The sequence below is a fragment of the Syngnathus acus genome, chromosome 3 (assembly GCF_901709675.1).
Source record: "Syngnathus acus chromosome 3, fSynAcu1.2, whole genome shotgun sequence".
NCBI lineage: Eukaryota > Metazoa > Chordata > Actinopteri > Syngnathiformes > Syngnathidae > Syngnathus > Syngnathus acus.
The window spans coordinates 7,798,933-7,824,433 of record NC_051089.1 but is presented as its reverse complement, the minus strand read 5'-3'; the positions used below and the strand labels follow the sequence as shown (position 1 = coordinate 7,824,433).

Genomic DNA, 25,501 nt, shown 5'->3' with positions numbered 1-25,501 from the left:
GTCAACCGAGCTAAATTCTTTCCCTTTTTGTCAGCCTTTCTCACCACTGTCTCCACTATCTGGCAACACAGACAGGCAGATCACACACAGATTTGTCCCAAAAATGCACTTGGGTCATTATTTTATTGACATGTGATTTGCCGTTGAAAATTGAATGACTTGAAAATGTTTCTTTTAAAGCCGGTAGTCAGCATATATAGCATCTTACCTCATCATGAAACTTTGGGGATATTTTATGGGCCTGTTTTGTAAGCTCTGTTGGAAATAAATTCATCACAATCGCTTCAAATAACTACACGCATTATGACGGCAAAAGTTTTAAAACATATCGACAAAAATATTCAGACACCTAACTATAGTATTTGACAATATGTTTTTTTTTTGCAGTTTGATAGACAGCCATGAGGCCCTGACCTCATGACTTTTTCTAATCCTCATTCCTTCCACACCTTTAATTTCACTTAAGCAGTCACTCCATCTTTGCTTTTTAGGGATGTTATGTCAACGGTGCGGCAGTGCGCACATGCACAAACATTTACCATTTGCCAGTGGCATCCTCACAGATGTCTTTAAGCTCTCACACTGTTGTAATGCTTCAAGGTGTGAAAGTGATCTACATTCTATTCTAGTAAGAGAACACCAACGTGTTGACACGGTGGCCTTCGAAATGGGTTTGACGGCCTCTTTTGTTGAAAAAAAAAAAAGTCATGTATGTAAACATGAACTTTTCTTACAGTACATATGCAAGTTAGCAAGACAACAGGCTATTCTGATTCATTCATATTTATTGATGTAATCAATTAAATTTTAAATGTGCCTGTGTTCCAACAGATTACTGCGATGGCAACACACATGGATCTTGTTTTCCTGTGGATTCTTCCTTTTAAGCAGGTCATATTTTGCACACACTGAGACACTAGTGCTGCATGTACACTACCTCTCACGCCATTCCTGTGTTAATGCATGAATCATGAAACTTTGACTCCACGCGTCTCTTTCTTCCTCTGTTCATGTCGCTCTCTCTCACTTATGTCTGCAGGCCGGTAACGCTTTAAGGCTGCACAGATGTCTTTGGACCGCTTCTGTCTCTGAAGTGCTCCGTGGGTCACATGCATGAAGATCCAGGTTAACTGACAGACAGATTGGGGAGGTGGCTAAAGAGGGTCATGGTCAAAGGTCGGGATAATGGGGAAATCTCTGAGAAGCTATTTGGATCTTGTCCATGTGAACATCTTAATGTTGTCTGCCGAATGCAGTCCCTCACTCTATTTCCTCAAATGATGTCTTTCAAGCTTGCAGTCACTTGCAGTTCCTTTTCAGGAAATAAATGTATGAATCAATTTCGATTACATCAAAGAATTAGCCCATGATTAGCATGTTGCTAACCAAAACAGCAGTGCCTACTGAGGCGCTGTGCAGTCTTACCAGCCACCACTCACAATATTCTTATATGTAAATTTTCTGTGCTTTTCTTTGGTCAATTTTATGTTATACGGGTCATCTTCCAAGTTAGAATTTATTGTATCTGACAAGTGTATATTTTTAAAAGGAAGTAGATGGAACACTAACTTGTTGCTTTCTTGTGGTCTTACACAGGCTTCCAAGTTTTTTTTTGTCCTGTGAGGGCCTGGGGAAATTCTTCTGTAGAGCTTGGTAAGTACATGCATGCACGCACGCACACACACACACACACACACACACTCGCGTGCAAGGTAGGGGGTCACATCTTAGTAAAAAGAAGTGTTAGTGCTTCAGCAGGTACATGTCACCTCATCCTGCTCTTTGATTTGCACAGACACTTCCCTTTAGCATAGGACTGACAAATACACACACACAAAGCCACACTCTTTGGTGCGTTCATAAAATAACCCTAACTTGTCTTTGCAACAAGTCATGCTTGAAATGCCATGATTGAAATGCCAGATTGGTTGCAGCTAAAGTTTTAGTTTGGAACTAGTGACCACACAGGAGAAAGAAAGACCATTTGGAATGAAGTTGATCAATTCAGATACTCACAGGAGGAAGCGGGACTTGACAGAGAAGCCTTAAATAGTACAAATGAGTCCCAGTGTCTATTTAGCGTGTAACTGTCAAAAGCAGGACAGGATGCCCGTGTGAATGAGAAGAGGGAGCTCACAATGTTGACTAGTCCATTTTTTTTTTTTTATCTTTCATCTACTCCATCTACTGTGCTTCGAGAAGCTATAAAACATTTACAAATTTCCTGCTAAAAAAAAAACAAGTCTAGGATGATTAGAATAGAATAATTGCCAAAAATATGTTGAAAGAAATCACAAAAGACAAGCTCATTGATAGCTAAGCCAGGTTTTAATTCTCCATGCATGAAGATAAGTAGCGACTGCTCTTCCTAAACAACAAGTTTAGCTGTTGCACAGGTCGGTGCCGCAGCAGTAAACTGAGGCGACGGAGGGCTCGTCCTGCAGGAAGTCGCATTCAGGGTAAGAAGCGCAGCCTTTCATGTAGTCTGGAGCTGCGGACAAAAAATAAACACATTATGTTAGGGGAGAGTCAAAAAAGTGTTGTTTTATTGGCAATGAAATTGTAGTTTTAGCAAAAAAATAAGCGTAAAACTGCAAGAAAAAAACTCTTGTGAAAAAGGTCACATCTGAGTTTGACAAAAAAAATCTACAAGGGAAAAAAATCTAATTTTGAGGCGCATTGTTTTTTTTTTAATATGAAACTAAAGACAAAAACGAGTAAAGTCCTAATCACGAATACAAAAAAAGATGTAATCTCTCAAGGATAACATTTTATTCCTTGGACTTTTGTTCATACAAACAAAGACTTCTTAAGAACAAAAACATTTTTTTTTTTTGTGTGAATGAAGAAAACAGACATAATAGTTTAAAAAAAAAAATAATGTGAAATATTACTGCAAGAAAGTATGAATAAAGAACAGTCATGATCTTCTCAGTACCAAACTCTATTTTATAGAAAAAACAAATTCTTTAAAAAAAAATAAAAGTAGGCCCAATCTTTGGAAGGTGAAAGAATATTCTTAAGGGTCAGGAACTACTCACAGGCGCCATCATTATAGAGGACACTGGCACACAAATGATGGGAAGTGGTGCAGATCTCCTCATTTCCTGGGCAATTGTTGCGTCCTCCGCAATAACACTGGAGGGCCTCGCCTAAACAAAGCAACATGTTTATCAGAAGCGCAACTAAACACTCTGAGCACCAACGAAGCGCGCCGCACTTACCCTGGCTGACGAGCACAAAGACGAGAAGAGCAACAAGGAAGGTCTTCATGTTGTTCAATCGATGATCCCACTGGATTGGAGCTCGTCTATCGCATAGCCTCCTTTATATGCAGCCATCTTAACCCCAAATTTCACAATACAAGTTTCAAAATAACTCCTTCCCAATTTTAATGACAGGAAACTATTCACACAACAGTAACACAAATGTGTTATGGTGAAAAAACAATCTATTGCGACAAGTTGCTGACAGTTAATACAGCATGACGAGCATTTGTAATACGCAGCATACGCCTTAATAGGCGGGAAAGTCACAAGTTTAAGATTAACTCTTCCAATTCTATTGGCTGGACATTATTTAGAAACCAGTACATAAATATGTGTTACGGTAATAAAATGAAATAGATTGCAGCAAATTGCTGACAGCATTTTGCTGACAGCATGATGCGCGCACGTCATACACAGCATACGCCTTAAGTGAAACATCATTTAGCATTTTATTACCATTTTTGGTAGCATTGAGACATATTCTCTTTTGAGGGACCCTGGAAATGGCCAAAAACATACACTTGAAACCAAAATGGCAAACTTCCTTTATGTTTTTGGGTTGAAGTCTGGAGACTTTTTTGTGGGTCCACTCAAATCTGATATTGTTAGTAGGAATGTTTTAGTACATTTAGATTATAGGGAGGAACCAAATTTTTCATTTGAGTGTTGAGCTGAAAATGTTCAAATATATGTATTTTTTCAAAGACTTAAATGTTTGATTATAGCCTTCATCCATATTTTTTAAGTCCACATGCCTCACTCTCGGGCAGTACCAAAACGTCAATCAGTTAACAATAAATAGTTAGCAAATTAGCAATAATAATGGAGGGAAAACAAAGACAGAAAATCTTGTGAAGCTAGCCTAATACCAGCTCAGTGGCCTAGTGGTAGCGTGTCCACCCTGAGATTGGAAGGTTGTGGGTTCAAACCACGGCCGGGTCATACCAAAGACTCTAAGAATGGGACCCATTTAGTGTAAGGGCTTGAAATGGGGCTCTTAGATCACCAAATGATTCCTGAGTGTGGCACTGCTGCTGCTCACTGCTCCCTCTCCCCCAGGGGATGGATCAAAATCACACGCGGATGGGTTAAATGCAGAGGACAAATTTCACCAAATCAAATTTGTGACGCTCATTGGGACTTTAACTTAATAATATCATAATGATTATCGTATTTTGCATCATGGTGTGCCGTCAAATATATTGATTCTTTTCAGGTGACCTCATTATGTTGAGAATAAAACAGAGCATGCTAATCCTTAGCCATTATTTCCCTCAAGACGGCCTGTGTATTAGTCAGAGGTTCATCTCCTACTGTCGCTTAGGTGTGAAGCCTGGATTTTTCATGTCCTCCTACACCCCCTACCAATTCCCCCTTTACAGCAGACCAGGTGTCAAAGCCCCCACTGAGGTGACACTTTTCACCAGTGTGAAAAAGCGCTTCCCTGCAACAATGCACGTCTCCTCTTCTCGTATCATATCAAAACAAGAACTTTTACAGAAAGGAAGAACCAACTAAAGATGTCTTCTAACACTTGAATACTCTTACAGTTTGTCTGTGCTGAGATTCATTCATTCAGTATTTATCTGAAGCTGAGTATTTATCTCTACCTAATGGGTGTCTGTCTTGTCTTGTCCTGCACTTCCTCCTTATTTCCCTTTACAGATAAATATGTCACTCACGCTGTGTGTTTGTCTGGTTGGCGGGGGGATGTTGAGTTACCCAAAAATGACCTAAGGGCTGAGGTTTCAGTCGTTTTGTGTCAATGAGCTTTTCTTAGACAACTTTTTAAAAGCTTGCAGAAGTTACCACGAGAGGGCGCCCGCGTACCACACGTTGAGAAATGCTTGTCTAAATTGCCTCTTAAGTATCTCGAGATTCTGGATGCCAAAATGATGCTCTTGGATCACACACACCTCGGATACTTGTAGCTGTATCTACAGATGCATGTCACGTAACTTGCTTGTGATAAGAGCTGATAAAAGTTGCCTCTGTCATTCCTCCGAGTTGTCCTCGCCCATGTGGTGGGAGCAACCGCGCAACTCCCTTCCTCCACCGCAGATTTTTTTCAAACATTTAAAAGAACACTGCAAATTAATTAAGTTTTCCATCATTCTCTCCATCAGTCAAGTTGTTGAGCTCCTGTACAGTTGACAAAGAGAGTAAGTCTGCCATCTAGCGTTAGTTTTGCAGAAATACATCACTTTTTTTTCCTCGGTTGATGAGTCGCAATTAATTTATCACTTGATCATACGTTCAAATATGTCCTGTATCAGTAATCCATTTCATAATTAGAGAACTCTTGCTATATTTTCAAAGAAAATGAACGTTAAGAAAAAACCACAATGACTGCATAAGACACTGCTGTTGCGAAAACAATAAACACCCAGTTTTGAATAACAAAGTCAAGCAGTATTCATTTTATTTATTAATATAGTGTAATGTAGTGTGGAACTGTACTGTGAGCACATTCTAATCTCATGTTAGCTACTATGTAAACAACTGCTCTATACAGTATCCTTTATTATGGCAGTCTGCAAGTCATTCATGTCTACAAGGTCTTTCCAGATCTGCCCAGTCAGTCAGGAATCAGATTCAGCACTACTCAAGCACCGTTCACCAATGTGCATTATGCACCCATTCACATCTTCGTGTATTTATAGCACATGAAAAGTAAACCTAACCACCCCTCTTTCTCCTTGAGTGGATGGATCTTGCAGTCTCCATCTCTCCCTCCCTCCATCCTGTCGCATCCCTCCCTGACTGTACCCTCCCCCGTTTCTCATTGGATGCTGTGTGGGCTGATGCTTGTGGCTTCATTCCGTGATGTCTCTGCCACAGCGTGGACCCAGCTGACTGCATTCGATAGATAGATAGATAGATAGATAGATAGATAGATAGATAGATAGATAGATAGATAGATAGATAGATAGATAGATAGATAGATAGATAGATAGATAGATAGATAGATAGATAGATAGATAGATAGGTAGGTAGGTAGGTAGGTAGGTAGGTAGGTAGGTAGGTAGGTAGGTAGATAGATAGATAGATAGATAGATAGATAGATAGATAGATAGATAGATAGATAGATAGATAGATAGATAGATAGATAGATAGATAGATAGATAGATAGATAGATAGATAGATAGATAGATAGATAGATAGATAGATTTTTCCAGTCATTGCAGGAGTGTAACAGATTGACATTTGCTGAGCTCTTGAGGTAAGATAAATATGTTTTATGGCATGATACATAATGTAATTTCAGGCATGTGTGCTGTCAATGCGGCTGTTCATGTTAGATAGATATTCAAGTACATGCTTATCCTTCACTTTTTATCCACAACCTACTACATACAGTAAGTTGCATTCCAGCAGTGGTGCAGAGAGGCAAGTGTATATTGCCATGAAACAGCATGGCCATCCCAATTGGAGAAAAGAGCTTTCACTGAGCAATGAGAGTTTTCCTGATTGGCTAGTGGAGCCACGTGTCGTTGAAGGCTGTGTCATGTTCATATAGTACTAGCATGTTATTGTGTATGCGAGGTTCAGGAGTGTTTCAGTGAGCATGGGCTGTGAGGTGGAGAATAGAGGTGGTGAAGAGACTGTGAATTCTTTTGCCAGCTATTGTATTAACCAAAACAAATTTCTAAGATTCCTAAGATTTTACTGTAACTTAAATGCCCGACGATACAAGTAGACTTTCATCGTAATTTTTACCTCCTATTTTTTCTTTTATACACTGTGACAATCAGCCCTACCCAGCTCACACATTTGAAACTTGTTACCTACATGATCAGAAAAGTAACTAGTTAAAAAAAGCCAAACCAAACACATTATAAAGCAGAAGTGGTCTATAAGCCAGAGGGCGTGAACATTGAGTCATGACCAACATTTTTTTCTCTGCAGGGACTTAACACAGTGAAAAGGGATCTGGAAGTAAACCAGTCATATGATCCATGGTCAGCCATAAGCTATTAGTGCGAGAGAAGGAGAAGGGGAGAGACGCCTTAGTGCGCAGTTGAGAATGCAAATGAAGAGGAAAAGTGGCAAAAGATTGTTTACTATTGCTTCAAGTCATAGGTTGTATTGTAACGGACGCTCCACCGGGTGTTAACTTTGATAGATCTGCTCATGGGTGCTTGTTTCCAAAGCTACAACCTAAAGGTAAACTTGAATTTGATAAGGAATACCTTAAAGCAGGGGTGTCAAATTCATTTTTTTCGCGGGCCGCATTGTAGTTATAGCTTCTTTCGGAGAGCCATTATGACTGTCAACCCAAATAAATGTATGAGCACCTCATATTATATACAGTAAAAGCTACAAAAGAAACTGACAAATAACTCGTTTTCAAATCGGACAAGTAAAAACTGGTCAAATATTTAAAAAAAAAAGATATTAAAAGTGAAGACAATTTGCAATTCTAGTAATGACACACGAATTTGATGCACAATTTGTCTTCGCGGGCCACATAAAATGATGTGGCGGGCTGTATCTGGCCCCCGGAACTTGAGTTTGACACCTGTGCCTTAAAGGATCTGACAACAAAAGGTTCTGTGTGGATGTTATTTCTAACAAGGGACGAGGCAGTGAAAGTGAGCATCTGCGGGATAATGTTGTGTTGTATTAATTTTAATAAATGCTATATGTTGCAATGTAAATCTTGTACAGTTAAAGCGGGCAACTTGGAATGATTCGCATATTCTCCTCTCAAGCACACCATCGTGAGCCATTTAGAAACTGGGATCGGCGTGACCTGCTAACACATTGGCAGCGAGGCGCCGGATCAAGGAGGCTCCTGCTGGCCATGTATTCCCCCCAGAGCCTCCATCGCTGGGGCATCACTCACAGCGAGAGTATGGAACGCTTAGCCTACAGCCAAGGTAAGCAGCCACTGCAGTGACTGACATAACATTGCAAATGCAGTACTTCAATTCATACACCGTATTCGACCCACAAGATTCACAACAATGTTTGATACACCTGTACAATCGGAGAAATTCCATCACGATAACTATCACAGCCTCAGTTTTTATCGACAGTGTTGCATGTTCTTCCTGTGATGCAAAAATGATTACACAAATTGTGGCTTTTCTTGAGAGGTAGTCATAATAGAGGTGTTTATTTGCCAATGGGGTACCTGAAATACACAAATGCAATGTGATTAAAACATTTTGATATCCACTGAGTAGATAGAACACATGTTTAACATACCTCATATCTATTTTTTAATTAGATTCTTTGAAATATATATATTTTTGCACTGCTGTCACCTTTCTGCCCTGCAGCAAAAAAATACAAAAAACACTAAGTGGCAAAAATGTAGCACATTACGTAAAGAATATGAATATTCAACGTTTTTCAGATAACCCTACAAAATAAAATAATTACAACGCTGTTAGTTTTTGTCCTCGTACATTCTCGCGAGAACGAGCTTTCTGGGGCGGTCATGCATTTGTAATTGGTAGCCTGCAGGGGGCGGCAGAGCGATATCCATGACGTAGTGTTTCCTTTTGTGTGTCTCGTGAGCGTGTTTTTGACACCGCCCCTCGGGAGAGAGGCTGCAAGGCGGGCGGCACTGTCACAAGCCGACTGCGGCTAACTCTTGCTCGCTGTAAACACATCTCCACGGCGACGCCATGTACGGTAAAGAAAGCGTCTCCGAGGAGCGCCACCTCTGTGTTTTGCCTCCGCCGGTGCAACGGACCTTCACCATGTAAACGACCGAACGACGCCTAGCCACGGTCGGCGAGCCACAAGGCACACCTTTCGTCATTTCTGTTGGACTCGCGCGTCACCTGTCACTACTTGTCATTGTTTAGCCGATGCAATCGCTGTTATTTCTAAACTACGGTAAACGGTCTCCGGGTAGCTCATTGTGAAGCTCACCCCCACGGGCGTGGGGCCAGACCAGCGGCTGCTTAGCTGCATAGACGTAGCCAAACATGGCATCTGCTGCCGAGCACGACCTGGCTCTTTCTGAGGCCGACGGCAGCAAGGACAAATCTCAGGTGTTCGGAATTTTGAGGTTACAAGAGGAGAAATGTAACGTCGGTGAGAAATGTATCCCCACCGTGAGAGGAGGCGGGGGTGGAGGAGGAGGAGACGGACGATGGCAGGCTCCCATCTTCGCGTTAGCCAGGAAAGCCTCCGAAACCATTTCGGGGAGCATTCATGTCCTGCCCAAAGTGTCGGAGAACAGAGCATCCTTGCCGGGAGAGTGGACAGCTCAAGGTACAGTATATCCATCCGTGTATTTTCTGTAACCCTTGCAGAGGTGGCGTACTCCCCCGAGTGGTCGTCAGCCACCTGCATATTTTTGGAATATGAGAGGAAGCTACAAAAATCCCACGCAATCACAGGAAGAATTTTATGCCACTGCGCAGCCGAATATCTTAACTCGAAATGCTTAAAAGGTTCGATATCAGGTGATGCTGAGATGCAGACTGTACCACCGGGGTGAATTTTTTCTACAGAAGTCAAAGAAACATGAGGCAATGAGGAACAAGCATGACAATCTGATAATGGCTAACATGACCTCATTCCCTTATATGTGCAGCCAATTGATTGTTGCTGTTTTCACCACCATAACAGTTGACAGCCTGAAGCATCACATGTTGCACTGGTGATAAAGGGGGTTGGGGGATACAACAATGTGTAGGTCCCTTGAAAAAATGAATATTGTGTAGGCAGTGTGGGTTTGATTCCCAGCTGGAGTCTAATACTTAACCATTACTAGTCCGAAACCTGGAAAAAAAATGGGTGGATTGTGTCTAAAAGGGCCCCTGGCATTACGAAAAACAACAACAGTCCCAAATAAATCATGTGAGTGAATTCTTGCTCTCGCAAACTCCGATGTGATGACGTGAAACTTGCAAGACGTTCCCTATTATTATGAATAATATGACCCGTGTTGTCTTTTGTTTGATAACACACAGACATCACTCAATGGTTCAAACAGTCACGAATGTTTGAGTTGCTTCTCGCTGGTTTATTTAAGCAAAGCACCTGCTAAGATTACCATTGCTCCCTTCGAGTCGACAAAGCCAGGGAAACCTTCAAGAGCTGCTATACACTGAGAATGCACTTTATTTATTTTAATAACGTGCTAAAAGTCCCAGAGTCTAAACTTAAATGATGGCGTATGTCTATCTCTCTCTGGCAGCTCTGCGGGATCCGATGACCATGGAGCGAGCTAACCTGCTCAACATGGCCAAGTTGAGTATTAAAGGCTTGATCGAGTCAGCACTGAGCTTTGGAAGAACGCTGGACTCGGACTACCCGCCCCTGCAGCAGTTCTTTGTTGTCATGGAGCACTGCCTCAAACATGGTCTGCGAGGTGAGATGATCGCATCTTCCTGTACTCGACATGTCTCCCTTCCAATAGTGTGTTTGAAGTATTTTTTTGGGCTGGCACACTTTTCCAGCAAAAAAGTCCTTTCTGGGATTTAACAAGTCTCTTTGGGGTCCTCTGGAGCTGGTGGAAAAACTGTGTCCGGAAGCAGGAGAGATTTCAGCCTCTGTACGAGATCTGCCGGGACTCAAGTAAGGAATCAACATGGCCTGTGTTTAGGGATTCAACCCAAAATTCCCAGAATAATGTATCTTTAAACCACACACGTTTAGTATATCTTTTCATTCATTTACAACTGCACAAAAAAAATCACTCATTAAAACAGAACAGGACTGGGTTAAACATTTTTCATTGGTAACTTGACAACCTGCCAGCCTGTGGCAGGATTCTTACTTTCTGGACTTGGATTTAACACCTCTGCCTTTGGTTGTGTTGAGTCAAGTCCAATGTCATTTCCAAATGTTTTTTTTTTTTTTAAACAATGTTTATTCTAGCGCTCTACATTGACGTGAAAGAAATGAATGAAATAATGCTTTCTTTGCATTTAGGACTCCATTAGGTCGGGCCAGAGCGTGGTTACGACTGGCCCTTATGCAGAAGCGGCTGGCCGACTATCTGCGACTCCTCATCACCAGAAAAGACTTACTATGGTAATCACAAGCACCCACACAAACAAAAAACCCCACAAAACATTCTTTTAACAACGAGTATGAAGAATCGTTCATCCAAAGCACATGTGCGTCAGAGAGTGGAGTTTCTGAAAAGCCATTGTCCTTCCTTTGCAGTGATTTTTACGAGAATTCGGCACTGATGCTGGAGGAAGAAGGCGCCGTGATTGTGGGTCTGCTGGTCGGCCTCAACGTCATTGACGCCAACCTGTGCGTCAAAGGTGAAGATCTGGACTCTCAGGTAAACGCAACTCCTCTTAGAAATGATTAGCATCACTAATTTGGATACATGTCTAAATATTTCTACTTACTACTAACACAGCTATTTAATGACAACAAAATCAATCATCATACGTGATCTATTTTCAGGTCGGGGTGATTGACTTCTCCATGTACCTAAAGAATGACATTGACGATTACAGGAGCGAAGAGAGGTACAGTCTCCTGTTTTTTATTCCGCTGTTTCAATGCAGTACCCTTTAAATGTGAATTTTTGTTTCCATGACAACAGGAACAGCCAGATAGCATCCATTTTGGATCAGAAAAACTATGTAGAGGAACTTAACCGCCAACTGAAGTAAGACATTACATTTGACCTTAAAGTATGACATGTCATAGATATCCAAGGAAATTATGCTTTGTGGTAAATATTGTCGTGTCCAGTTCTACAGTTCACGGGCTGCAGGGCAGAGTGGACTCTCTGGAAAAGTCTAACTCGAAACTTATAGAGGAGGTGAGACTTGGCATCTCTGGTGGTAATTATGAAAAGGAAAGACACCACTTAACTTCGTCATCCGTCTCTGTCAACCTTTTGCATGCTTGCAGTTGGCTATAGCCAAAAACAACATCATTAAACTGCAGGAAGAGAACCAGCAACTGAGGAGTGAAAACAGCCTCATTCTTCTGAAGTCACAGCAACATTTGGAGGTATGCTTTTCTTTACGATAATAGGTTTAGTGTGCCGCCTCATTTAAAAACGGTATTGCGATGAATATTGTGTAAAATGACGTCACAGTGCCTGAAGGCTCAACTTGACCAATTGCCATGAATTGTTTTATGCAGGTGTCTCAGGGTGACGTGTCAGTGGAAAGAGAGACATACAAACAGTCCCGTCAAGGCTTGGATGAAATGTACAACGAGGCGCAACGGCAGCTGAAGGAGGAGTGTCAGCTCAGACAGGTGAGAGAATGGGCACCTCATTTTTACTCATGCGCCGTCTCGTGACAATACGTGTGAGCATTGCCTGCATTACTCAATTTCAGGATGTGGAGAATGAGCTGGTGGTTCAAGTGTCAATGAAGCAGGAAATGGAGCTGGCCATGAAACTTCTGGAGAAAGATATTCACGAGAAACAGGTGCAGGATGCATCTCAGAAAAAAAGTGTCCGCATACGCCAAGCGAATGTTGACGAGTTATCTCCAAACAGGACACGTTGATCGGGCTCAGACATCAACTGGATGAAGTCAAAGCCATCAATGTCGAGATGTACCAGAAGATGCAGGTACATACAAACGCACACGTCGCTTGACGTACTCAATAGATGAAAGCATTTTGCCAAGCATTCTCGTTTTGTAGTACTCCGATGACGAAATGAAGAAGAAGAACAACATGATCAGTCGTCTTGAGGAGAAGACCAATCAGATCACGGCCACCATGAAGCAGCTGGAGCAGAGGTGAGCAACACATTCTGTGTCCAACACAAACTAATGAGCACAAGAAAATTATTTTTCCTCTTTTATCTCCTCAATTCATCCAATCCCTTGTTGACCAATTTTAAAATGTGTCTTATATAATCGCCACCCCTGACTAGGGATTGACTTTACCTCTCCTCATTGAGTGTGATTTCAAATATTCGCGAATCATGTTTTTGGGATGTTTGAGGATGCTTCAATCTTCTTTTTTTTCTTGATGTATGGGCTGTCCATTCTTGATGAATATGGATTCTTGCTACACATCCCACCCTGCTGTTTGTTTTAAACAGAATCCTGTAATACAGTGACAAGTTTTTTTTATCACATTAGTCTAAAAATAGAAAAGTCTGAAATAATGCAGCCCCTAGTCTCGACTGCAACCTTGCAGAGGAGAAACAGAAGAAAAATGATTTTGGTCTTCACAGCCCAGTCACAAGTGTCACACTTTCTCCCAGGGAAATCAGAACATACAGTTTGCATTGTCATGGCAACATGATGCACAATTAAGTTGGTCATTGAAGTGTCACAGAACAGGCGTCTCAACTTTAGTCACCAGATAACTATCTCTAGTTAATGATTAAATATATGAACTTTGTCATGTGCAAAAGTAAGTTTCAAAGAATTCTCTTCATTTTAGTGGTGCCTTCTGTTTGCACTTCACGTTCCCTGGTGCCTTTATGTGGCAAAGCGAATTTTGAGGATATTAGACTTACCTGTGGTCTAATTCTTATATGATAATATGATGTCATGGTCCATGAACCAAGCATTATTGATCTTTTCACACAGGATTGTCCAAAAATGGTCTTAAAAGCATGCACTACATATTGGAGCACATTTCAATCCCGCTCAAGATTCTTTGTGACTTCTTCACGATACCCTGGGAGAAATCCACTGATGTTTAAGCTTCCTCGCTTGACACGTTTAGTTATTGTTGCACCCTGTCTAAAGTGATTCACGAGGAATCCGCCTCACTGCATCAGTGAGAAGACCCTCCCATAACGCCCCCCCCCCACCTCCCAGTCACCCAGCCATCAGTTTGAATGTGCTCCATCCTTTGTCAATGTTTTCCTCTGTGCTTACATAGTGACTTATTTTTTGCTCTGCTGAAAAGGAATCTTTCATTTATGGATCAGCAGCTTTGTATTGTGCCATGATTGTATTCATTTTCCTGCTTCTCTTCACACCACTCACGCAACGCAAAATAACCACAATGTACAACTTTTGCCTCGAGTGTAACGAGGGCCAATTAGAATACCGATGTATTGACATCCTTTCTTCCTTCCTTTCTGATTTTTTCCCCCCCCATTTTTCCTTCCCCCTGCCTGTTTATTTTTTATGCCATGAAATCATCCATCGATCCATTTGACCCACATTGCTTTGCGTTTGGTTTCCTCCTCCCCGTGCGCAGCGATAAAGATCTGTTAAGTCAGACCAGAACTCTGGCCATGTCGTTCGTCAAGTGCGCCAGCACAGACACCGAGCACCAGTACAAGCTCGTCAAGGACATTTCCTTCTGAGCTCACACACCACCTTTGCTTAGATATTCTCGTTTTTTCCTTTTCCCACATGTTCTTGTGGACTGTATGGTTTGGGGGAAATATTATTGTTATTGGCTGAGTAGTTGGAAATCCATTTGCGATGATCAGGTTTGTGAGCTCTCATTGTCACGTCAGCGTGTCTTGAAGATTTTAGAAGGACGTCGTCGGTGGGAGGTTAATTTAACACGATTGTCTGTCACACTTGACATGCAAGCGTGCTGACTTTAAGATGACTGACATTGATGATAAAGTTCAGGCTCTGATGTACACAGAACAACCCCCGACTCAGAGCAATAACTACATGGTGGGGCACCAACCATACATAATTTCTTTTTTTTTTTTTTAAATCTGAGTTTTGCTCTCCGGTTGTATGTACATTTAACCCATAAACAAAAATCCTATACTGTAGTCACATGAAGAAGATACCACTTTAATGTAGAAGAAGTGTGTTGCATTAATACAGATATATAACGTAAAAAAATGTGTGACAGCTTAGGCATGTTTTTATAGCACTTACTTTTTTTTTTTTAGGTCTTTACACAAATTTTTAAAACAATACAAACATATCCAAACACATTGAGAGGGAGCAAAAGCAATACACCGAAATATTGTACAAGCAAAATGAAGTGTGACCTGCGACTTAATACACTTGACTCATAACTCCCCAGTTGGAAAAGTCACTGAATTGTCTAAATGAGTATTTCATTTTATCAATCAAATCAGAATCTACATTGTGGTACATCTCACTGTCTATTTTTATCATCCCACCCATACAACCAAAAAGTGACATCATCCAGTCACACAATGCCAAGTTGAGTTCGTAGTGAATATGGAATCACATATTTAGGACATTTTTTTTCCCCCCCACTGCAGTTCCATCTGTTGGATCGGGTGGGTCACTTCCCTCTAATTTAAAATGGCCACTGGTTACACCGCTGTCCAGTAAAACGTTTAACTAAGGAGCCTGAATGTTACGCAATGTCGGGACTTGGCGTGCTATTTATTGATTGTCGTGATAGATTGGGATATACTGTCCGTGTTTATAGAAGCTTACCTGTCGCGGAATTTGTAAAAGCCCATAATATTACTGTCTCTTTTACCACCTCGATCAATAAAATGTGATGTTTTGAAAGTGCTCGTGCAGGAAGCTCACTTAGTGATCGCTGGCCACCATCGCCACCTTTTATTTTTTTTCTGCCTTGGTTGCACGTTTGAACTTTTTACCTTTCATCCTCCGTTGAACGCCTTGCACATCATCCCGGTTCTTTTCCCCTTTGCCATCATCCTCCATCCCCCTCCTACGCCATTTTTTTTCTCTCCATGGTCCTGAGTTTGTCGCTGGTTGTAATGGCGCAGATTACAGGAGGCCGAGAGCCACCGCATCACGGCCGAGGAGGGCACCAGGCGTTTCAAGACGGACTTTGCCAACAAGGCTGACAGCTTGCAGCGGCAGATCGACCACAGAGAAAAACAACTGTAAGCCCAGAAGACACGCTGTTGTTGTTATTATTATTGTGGGGGGGATGATGAAACATTCTTGTATTTTTCTATGTGCGTGTGGCATCTGGTTGGCAGTCTGCAGCTTGAGACGGACTTGAAGATCGAACGGGAGTGGAGACAAACGCTGCAGAATGATCTCCACCGAGAGAGAGAAACGGTGTCTCAGCTCAAGACACAGGCGCTGCAGATCAACGGTCTCAAAATGGTAACCGAAGAATTATAGAAAAATGGATGGATGGCTATTATCCGTCGCAATGACCTCATGAACCTAACAACCTAATGAAGCGTGTAATTGAGAATGTAAACCATGTTTTTTTTGTTTTTTTTTTAACAGGAGTTCCATCGCCTACAGGATGAGAACTTCCAGCTGAAGAGCATCTGTGAAGACCAAGAACAAGCTCTCGAGGAACTTGGCTCCAAACTTAGCGAGTACGTCTGCTATTTAACTCAGGCTCGACTTGGAAGTGCAGTATTTTGGCGTCAGTGTCATGGCTGAAGCTTCAATTGGATTTCCATTTTTATGGCCATAAACCGACTCCAAGAATGTAGCATCTACGCAATCATGAAGTCATGTCACACCAACTTTTCTGCCGTTAAATTATTCAAAACAAACAGACAACTATCACTAACTAATCTCTGGATAATCGATTTATTCTATTGAATGCTCCGTTTCATTTGTTTGATTCTGATACTCGTCATGTTGTCATACAGATCCAAAATGAAGATTGAGGACATCAAGGAAGCCAACAAAGCTCTTCAGGTAAAACATATTGTGCAGCGTTATTGAAGTTGCATTGGATGTACCTAAGCTTCCGCGTGGCTGTTGTTGCAGGGAGGCCAGGTGTGGTTAAAAGACAAGGATGCAAGTCACTGTAAGCTGTGCGAGAAGGAGTTCTCCATCTCAAGACGCAAGGTGAGCGAGCCTCCAGTGATCACTTTGGGCACTTTACTCGCTTTGGTTGCCTGCATTGTCATCATCGTCGTCGTCGTGCGTGCAGCACCACTGTAGAAACTGCGGCGAGATCTTCTGCAACGGCTGCTCGGACAACGAACTTCCGTTGCCCGCGTCTCCCAAACCGGTGCGAGTGTGCGACACCTGCCACGCGCTCCTCCTCCAGAGATGCTCGTCCAATCCCACCTGAAGCGTTAACCTCTACCTCCAACCGGCCCTCTGCAAGGTCCAGCTCTTTATATCTTGCATGCACTTTGACGTACAGTATATCTCACTGGGATTATACTGGATTGATTTGGAAGTTGAGATGTTAAAATTATATACATACTGTGTTTCATCAAAAGTGGCCTTCGCTTGAATTAGACAATGTGTCTTTATTAGGCACCCTTTGATCATTTTGCCACAGTAAATGCCATTACCCAAACTACAGACCTGATATCTGTAAATCTGAAGTTTACAGTGGAGTTTCGAACCCAGTGGAGCTCAACATTTCAATGTTGGAAAGAACCACGTTATTCTGGTTCTTGTTGTATTTGTGGAATATGAATTCAACAGCAACATTAATCAATCTCCATTTGTCTCAGTGTGTCACCATGTTGGATAATATTATTGTTGACAACTGAAACGAACCCTCCCAAAAGTTGACCAAAGTCAGAAAACAGTTCATGAGGAAATACAGTATGCTGTATGTACTGCATATCATTTTGTTAGTCTAATATTATAATTGCCCAAGTTATTTTTAAAAGGTTTTTGAAAATCTAAATTGAGTTGGATCAATTCACGACTTTGCATATTACCATGACCTGGATGAGCGAACAAAGGCATAGGAATGACTTCTTAAGCTTACTTTGACGTTAATTTAAACATGATATAGGCCGTTATTCAACGCCAACAAGATGGAGCCAATACACACCGAGCTTTCATTTCCTTGAGCATTACAAAGTCATGGTATGATGGGACACATTGTGGTCGTCTACGTATTGTTTTATCTGTTCAGGGTCAAATGTTCCTGTTATCCAATTGTTTGTATTGTCCAAATCCAATTGTGTTTACATCTTCTCAACTGGATTTCGCTGCGGTTATATATTGTAACTGTCAGTGCCCTGTAGTGTGTTTTGGAACACATGAACACTTGAGGCACTTAAAAGATGGGACTGTGAACCTAATGAAAGCACTAAAGACTGACAGTATCAACCACATCTGATGAGTGCCACCACCAATTGAAGATGTGCACCGAAACAAAGCTCCCCCCCTGAAGAATGGTGCTCATATCTCGTGTTGGTGCCACTTAAGCTTGTGCACATACTTAGTCCCAAATTTAAGCAGGAGTTATTACTTTAAGGCAGGGGTCACTACCCCCGGTCCGTGGCGCAAAAAAGGTTGGGGACCACTGCTTTAAGGTTCATTGTAGGTACTAGTTCACTAGTCCAATGACACGTTGCTGGTGGGTCGAGGCACAATTGCAGTGAATACTGTTTCAGGAATTGATTTCTAATCCATGGTCAAGTATTCATTCTCATTTGGACTCTGGTTTGGTACTTGACCAATCTTGACAACATGGAAGTTGTCCACTTTTGTTTTTCTATTTTTTCCCCCGTGTTTAATAACCCAATTGTGATTAGCACAAGAGCCTCATTTTATACACTGCAATTTTGCTCTTATTTATAAAAGTCCCAGTTCTCAAGGGCATGTGCGGTTTTTTGTTAGTGTTTATATTGTTAACCAAAAGTGAACTTTATCACCACATTGTTGATTGCCAACAGTATGCTGCCTTGACTGTAGCAGTTTTGATTAAATGAAATGATAAACCTGATTATTTTGTCACATCTTTTCTTCATATACGATGTACAGCAAATAAATGATAGGCCATTTAATACAAAAAAATGTATTGGGCAAAATGTACAACAGCTATAAATGGGAGAATTCAGTTGTAATACATTTTCCACTCAAGATATTGAACCTTAAAACATTTCCCAGTTTGACAAAATTCTAACACACAGGCTCACATTTGCCAAATTTAAAAGCAAAATTAAACAGAAAATGTGTCTCCAATCCATGTGGTAAGATGCCAAAAAAGAACTAACTTTTTCAGAACTTTTCTAAATCAATAATTGTACTAAGTTCATCTTGTTTTTCCTTTTCAATTAGTTCACTGGTTCTTCTATATCAAAAAAATCATTTTAGGTGTATTTACCTGACGTGTTTCGGCGGCTTCTTCCGCCTTCATCAGAGTCAAATTAGATTTTTCTAAATCAAATTGCTTAAGAATGTTGGTACAAGTGTACTAGTATGACATTTGCCACAAGCTTCCTACACGTGGTACTAACTGGTCTTGGCAACTGAAACCATGATTGATTTTCACATAAAACCAGACCATAATCCATCATCTACCACTTTCAGTCTTGTTAACAAAACTGAATAACTCAATGTAATTTCCTGTGCTGTATGCATTTTTAAATAAGTAAGAAAGGAAGAAGTGGTGAAAGACCAAAACTGTCAGATTGGAGATAAATGTGACCATTGAGCAACATGAGAAAGGAAGTCAGGTTTTGACATCAGTATGCGCCTCGCAGCCCGCCGCTCCGCGAGCCGCCTCCTGAGTTACTATAGTACCCACCACGACCTAAAAAGAGCAGGACAGCGTTAGGTGTTTATTTTTCATGACAACTAAGCAGAGATTTGACAAACACGTACTCGTTTCGGCTCCGCTGGTTGTCGAGTTGAGAAAGAGCTCGATGTAGCGGTGCTCTGTGGAGAAAACAATCGAAGATCCCTTCAAGTGGATACACTTTTTTCCCTTGAAATATTGCAAGATCTTTTCACAGAAATAGGCATTATTTTCATTGCTATGGCATGTCGGGTAGGGTTATATGTAATTGGCATTATGATTATGTGGGGGTGCTTGGAAAAAAAAATGATCTGCTGAAAAAAAGATAACAGAGCATACGCATGTTGTGCTTGTCTTTGGACATGGCAGCCACGGCGTCCTCGTGGGAGCGGAACTCCACGTCAGCCTCCCCTGTCAGCTTGCCGTTGTGAGTGATGTCAATATGGACTCTCAGCGGGTTCAAAGGTGAAAAGAACTGGAAAGGAAACACAAAATGTGACAGACAACAGCAACACCGAGTCATTAAAGCGTTCGGACGCCTTTTTCCTCACTTTAGCGACGTCCATCTCGCTGGCGCGGAAAGGCAGACCCCTCATGTGGACAAAATGGCCACCGCCACTGCCGTGGTAACTTGTTGAGCTTCCTTCAGATTGACGACTGTAACTGTTGCCTAGTGACAAATACAAATCCATAATCAGCCAATTATTTATTCTGGCTCGACTATTTATTATCAAGGAATGGGACACACCAACACATCAAATGAACAACTGATTAATTTTGTGTCATCTCTCGCATGAGCTTAAAATAGGAAACATGTTCAATGATAAAAAATGTCCATCAGAAAAAGATTAAAATCCAATCCCATTTACATGAACTCATTGAATCCTTCATAAGTTTGGGATACTGGTTTTCAATTTTTTATTTTGGTTTATCCACCAGATGGCACTGCCCCTTTTGCAACGTTATTTTTTCCTCTACATAGGTAGGTGCCTTGCAATTTAAAGTGTCTTCATCCGCAGCTTCATAAACCTTCACTCTTCACTCTGTCTTAATAACTAATTGAGTAAACAGGGTTAAAAATGCAAAGCATATTTTTCAAGGTGACTAAGCGCTCCAGTTAACAGTGATTGCGATCTTGGTCAGAAAGTGTTACCTCTTGCTCCTCGCTCATCTCTTCCGCGCTCATCATACATGCAGTTCCCAAAGCCATAGTTGTTTAAGCCATTGTAGCCATCAAAACTATGTCCATAACCTAGACACGCACAGCAATAACAATTAGAAAAACGGAAAAAAGTTACTTTTGTCTCACCCACATAAGCCAAGTTTAGACAGCAAAAAAAGCTGAACTGTCTTTTTTTAATGCAACATCCTCCAATGACCTCTCGAGTGGCCACTACCTAAATACAGTGTATTTGCATTTACCTACTTTTTAAAAACATTTACACACAATTTCTACTTATGTGTATGCATTTTATTAGAATCACTTTTTAAGTATATTGTTTTTAGTTCTCAATGATATTGAATACTTCATAATATGGTAGTATTACAGAGGAAAGCCGCTCTTATATTTAACAAACACTTCCGAGTTGACTCTCAGTGACGTCTTTCACAAATCTTGTGTGACATCAGCTCAGCGAGCATGTCGAACCTACTTACCTCCCCCATAGCCCCCTACGCCCCTCATGGAATCCATGAGAGAGTTGCTGCGACTTGGACCAGAGCTAAAGTATCCCCCCCGGGGGCCCTCCATCACCGGTCTGTCGTAGGGCCCCGGTCTCTGGCCCCCAATGACCCGTCGGGGTTCGTCCAGGTAGTCTCGGATCTCGACGCGACTGCTCTTAAAGATTTCTATGTACCTGCGAGGAGAGAGGCAGGCAGGCCGACCGCGGCGAGTGAGGCGGGTGTGGAAATGGCTTGTGTGGCCAGCAAACAGACAGAAAGATAAGACACAGAAAAGACAGATATGCCTAACAGTGTTCTTCTACCTGGACAAAATGTCTTTAAATGCACTTGCTCTACCCCAGACTCGGCAAACTGCCTCTACAAGCCCGATGCCCCCCATTAAACTAAGACTACATGTAGGAAATAAGACAGTTCATAAGAGCTGACACACATTACTTGTACAGAATGCATTGTATGAAAGCCCCACTTAAAAGTGTCATTATTCTAGCAGACCCGCCCCCCCCCTTATTTATTTATTTATTGGCATTAAAAAGTAACAGAAGACATCCCATAGTACAGTATGGACTAGAGTAGAAGAAGCCCAACCCAGTCCAGCCCGTCCCCTTGCCGTCCGTCCCACCTGTGCCCTATCCTTTCCTTGTGTTTCCCCCGAGCCTTTTCTGCTATCTCCTTTGAGGCAAACTGCACGAAGGCTTCCCCTGTGCTCCTCCCCTGGTAGTCCACTGGCAGAGTAATCCCATTCGGCACGATTCTCAACCCTTCAACCCAAGCACACAAATACATAAGTCGGTAGGCAGGTAGACAAAAACCCACTGGAGCTTTCAGCTGGAGGACAATTCATGAGGGCCACAAGCTAGAGAGCTTAAACAAGACTAAATTCAAACTAAGCATGATTGTGCTTGATGGAATAGGCCCAGAGGATAACAAGAACTGGCCTGGAGTCAGCAAACAACAGTGAGAGGCTCAGTCAGTGCCACGCTTGTAGTAATCACTAGGAAGGAAGTGAGAAGTAGACTTTTGTTCATGAGGGAGGAGCCAAGTTTAGCCTAAGTGAAAAAACGAATCGTGAGTAATGTCTTAAGATGAGTTTGAAATGGTTTGATATTGTTTTGGGGTCATATAAACTATCACTATAGGCAATTGTGAACGGTTTGAGAGGATGTCATTTTTGCTATTTGCGGCAGGGATCAGCGCCCGTCCCGTGCCCTTGACTTACTGTACTCAGGCTGGGCAAAGCTATGAGAATATTAAAATACATAGTTTCTTTCACATTTATTTTTCCAATTCTGGGATCCGTTTCAGTTCTCCCGATTCCAAATCAGCTTTAAAAACGTTACTTTGCAATTCTAACAATGGGAGCCACAAAAAGAAGCATATAAAAAAGGAGCTCACAAATGAATCAATCAAATCAATCCATTTCTCAGCTCGACACTTGTTCGTCACTTGTGAAGGGCAGTGGAGCTGACCCCAGGGCAGTGTCATGCATCACTCATTTCCCCTGACCCGAACAAGCCCGGCCTATTCCATTGCTTAATCTGCTCAATATAGATGATAAACATGAAATCATTTGTCAACAACATATCATAACAAGGTAAACATACTACAAGAACAAACAGACATATGCAGACATGCAATGCAACCTATATCAAGTTTCGGAAAGATTCTCTGTTATCTTTAGGTACTTCATATTATATACAGGAAATCCAATCAAGCAATAGATAAAAGGTTTGTGAAGCATAGTAAGCTAATGGGAGTGTATTATGTGGACCTACCTGAAAAGAATTGAACGATTTCCTCCTTGCTGCAGCCAAAGGGCAAGCCTCGGAGTCTCAGCATGCAGCCACTGGAGCTGTCGTAGTCAGCCGGGCCGCTACGCTTCAGCACCCAGTCCATTTCGCTTCGGTTTGACTTGAACACTGTTGCGTATATTACACACCATACACGTTTAGCAGTTCAATAGAGTTTGTTAGTACATTCAAACTATCCCTTACCTTCAATGTATCGGTGTCCCATGTATTTGCGATCTTTACAAAGAGCATTCTTGAAATCGTCTGATGTTTTCAGCTCAATAAAGGCCTCCCCACTGGGGCGGCCTTCTTTCGAGTAGGTAAAACACACTCCGTTGACTTTGCCTACAATGTCACAGTCTGAACACAAGACATTTACTTACATTAACTTTGAAAAGGAAAAAAAAAGAAGAGTTCTGAGCTAAAGACAAACACATTCAACCATTTATAGCTATTTAGCTGCAAACAATTAAATAATCATTTTGCACTCCCTGAGATTTTTTTTAGAGTGCTCCTCCCATGTTCTTCCGAATAAACATTGGTCTTATCGATTAGTCTTCCACTAAAATAGAAGCTAATGAACCATGAATCAATCCATGACATTTGTGTGTCACTCTAAGTCGTGTTTTGTCTGTGTCGCATATGTGTTTTGTTCCCTCTGTTGTGAATCACTGCTATTTAAATACAATTTGAAATTGATTTACATTCAATTCTGTGAAGACGTGTCTGCTCGGTCTCACCTGAGAAGAAACTGGCCACTTCCATCTGGGTGCAGGTCCAAGGAAGGCCTCTGATTCGAACTACGTAACCTTCTTCGTTCGAAGACATCCTCACTGGCACACAAGAAGTACAAAAGTAACAAATAAATTAAACTTAAGCCTTACTAGGCATATTTAAAAAATATATAAATATATGTATCATTAACAGTAGCGACTTGAGCACCGCAAGTCACATTCAAGTTGGTTGAAAACTATTTGGAATACTGATGTATAAGCTACACAATTTCTAATTATGGGCAACAGTAATCATTCTAAATCTCTACTAATTGTTTGACACATAAGTGTACAATTGTTGGTGGTTATGACGGAGGTTGGTTACCTTTCATTTGCATATAATCCCTCTTTGTAACAAGGTTGGCAGTTTCCAACAAACCCAAAATGTTCCTATGGAAACCTTAACAACAACAAGCAAACCAACTGCCTAAACTTTACAGTAGTTATATATTTGTGTATGGCTGACGTTGCGAAGAACGCCTCTCCAAGCGCATCAAGAGAAACGTCACTACAGTTGATGACTGTTCTTTGATAACTATACGACGACATTTGTTGTCAGCTCGCTAGGCTAGCGCTTATCTGATGAATGTGAGCTAGTGAAGAGTAGCAATTAGCTTCGGCTAACAGCGGTCAAATGTACAACGCGCGCACGCACAATTCAAGCCCATCAACGCATTGACATTTTATATCAACAATTTGGCACTGATGACGAATGCAACCCAAGTACCCCATTATATATTTAAAAAAGGCAAAATTGTCTCACAATATCGTTTTGTGGCACCGGTACCTTCCGTCTTGTACCAGCAAGCCTCAGGTGACACTTCCTGGAATCCCTCTACCGCCATACTCTCGCGAGACCGGGATTTCACTACACTACTCGTTCATTATTCCGCTGTGTTCTTGCGTTACTTTGACACAACGAAAGGACTTAAGTAAAAATAAAAACGATTTTTTTTCTTTGTATTTTAGATTGGGTTATTACTTATTAGGCCTAAGATCCCGCGACATGACAGGCAGAACATGCTTTTTCACTTTAAGGCACGAGAAACAATAAACCTGTGTACCACCTGTTTCCTTCCAGTCATGCAGCAGAAAAGTAGTGATGTGCATTCCAGTTCATTTAAGTGAACTGAATCTTTGGAATCAGTTCACGCCAGGAAGGAGACTCAACACGTTCACTGACTGATCCGTTGATGCACGGGGGGAAGGAAGGCAGTTCACCCATTAACTCGTTCGCGAACGGGAAAGTCAGGATTCGTTCCCTCACTGATCCGTTCTCGCGATGAACTGGAAATACGAATCACTCACTCACTCACTCACTCACTCACTCACTCACTCACTAACTAACCCTAGCTCTAACCCTAGCTCCAGCTCTAACCCTAACCCTAGGTCTAACCCTAACCCTAGCTCTAACCCTAGCTCTAACCCTAACACTAGCTCTAACCCTAACGCTAGCTCTAACCCTCGCTGCTGCTCTAACCCTAACCCTAGCTCTAACCCTAGCTCTAGCTCTAACCCTAACCCTAGCTCTAACCCTAACCCTAGCTCTAACCCTAACCCTAGCTCTAACCCTAGCTCCAGCTCTAACCCTAACCCTAGCTCTAGTTCTAACCCTAACCCTAGCTCTAACCCTAGCTCTAACCCTAGCTCTAGCTCTAACCCTAGCTCTAACCCTAAC

The 25,501-nt window shown here is 41.7% G+C and overlaps 2 protein-coding genes across 8 annotated transcripts; one reads left to right on the top strand and one right to left on the bottom strand.

The window, feature by feature from the left end:
- The first annotated feature begins 837 nt into the window (after positions 1–837).
- On the top strand, positions 838–18,785 carry rufy2 (RUN and FYVE domain containing 2). 5 transcript variants are annotated; one of them, XM_037247142.1, is made up of 21 exons: positions 838–891; positions 1,597–1,653; positions 7,985–8,152; positions 10,435–10,608; positions 10,697–10,814; positions 11,172–11,273; positions 11,409–11,532; positions 11,661–11,725; positions 11,803–11,868; positions 11,955–12,024; positions 12,117–12,218; positions 12,354–12,470; positions 12,554–12,646; positions 12,718–12,792; positions 12,867–12,964; positions 15,877–15,996; positions 16,096–16,225; positions 16,355–16,449; positions 16,732–16,780; positions 16,853–16,933; positions 17,019–17,162. In XM_037247142.1, the coding sequence occupies exons 3-21, from the start codon at positions 8,077–8,079 to the stop codon at positions 17,160–17,162; spliced, it is 1,899 nt and encodes a 632-aa protein (XP_037103037.1). In that variant the 5' UTR covers positions 838–891; positions 1,597–1,653; positions 7,985–8,076. The 5 variants fall into 5 exon arrangements, with proteins under 5 accessions (XP_037103037.1, XP_037103038.1, XP_037103036.1 ...); XM_037247143.1 differs by lacking the exons at positions 838–891; positions 1,597–1,653 and adding an exon at positions 6,357–6,492; XM_037247141.1 differs by lacking the exons at positions 838–891; positions 1,597–1,653 and adding an exon at positions 7,215–7,436.
- A 450-nt stretch (positions 18,786–19,235) lies between these two features.
- On the bottom strand, positions 19,236–24,868 carry hnrnph3 (heterogeneous nuclear ribonucleoprotein H3 (2H9)). Of its 3 annotated transcripts, none has more exons than XM_037247145.1 (11): positions 24,587–24,868; positions 23,791–23,883; positions 23,255–23,410; positions 23,036–23,179; positions 21,883–22,021; positions 21,237–21,436; positions 20,734–20,832; positions 20,132–20,250; positions 19,920–20,055; positions 19,667–19,720; positions 19,236–19,595 (listed from the first exon to the last, which is right to left on the bottom strand). In XM_037247145.1, the coding sequence occupies exons 1-11, from the start codon at positions 24,666–24,668 to the stop codon at positions 19,528–19,530; spliced, it is 1,290 nt and encodes a 429-aa protein (XP_037103040.1). In that variant the 5' UTR covers positions 24,669–24,868; the 3' UTR covers positions 19,236–19,527. The 3 variants fall into 3 exon arrangements, with proteins under 3 accessions (XP_037103040.1, XP_037103041.1, XP_037103042.1); XM_037247146.1 differs by lacking the exon at positions 24,587–24,868 and adding an exon at positions 24,278–24,563 and having other exon boundaries at positions 23,791–23,886; XM_037247147.1 differs by lacking the exon at positions 24,587–24,868 and adding an exon at positions 24,149–24,265.
- Between the last annotated feature and the right edge of the window lie 633 nt (positions 24,869–25,501).

Coding starts and splice junctions, on each gene's coding strand:
- rufy2 (XM_037247140.1), top strand. CDS start 9,215: ATGGCATCTGCTGCCGAGCACGACCTGGCTCTTTCTGAGGCCGACGGC. Junction 11,274..11,408: donor ACCAGAAAAGACTTACTATG/GTAATCACAAGC, acceptor CTTCCTTTGCAG/TGATTTTTACGAGAATTCGG. Junction 11,726..11,802: donor GATTACAGGAGCGAAGAGAG/GTACAGTCTCCT, acceptor CCATGACAACAG/GAACAGCCAGATAGCATCCA.
- hnrnph3 (XM_037247145.1), bottom strand. CDS start 24,668: ATGGCGGTAGAGGGATTCCAGGAAGTGTCACCTGAGGCTTGCTGGTAC. Junction 23,884..24,586: donor CGGTGCCACAAAACGATATT/GTGAGACAATTT, acceptor CTTGTGTGCCAG/TGAGGATGTCTTCGAACGAA. Junction 19,596..19,666: donor AACCAGCGGAGCCGAAACGA/GTACGTGTTTGT, acceptor TGCTCTTTTTAG/GTCGTGGTGGGTACTATAGT.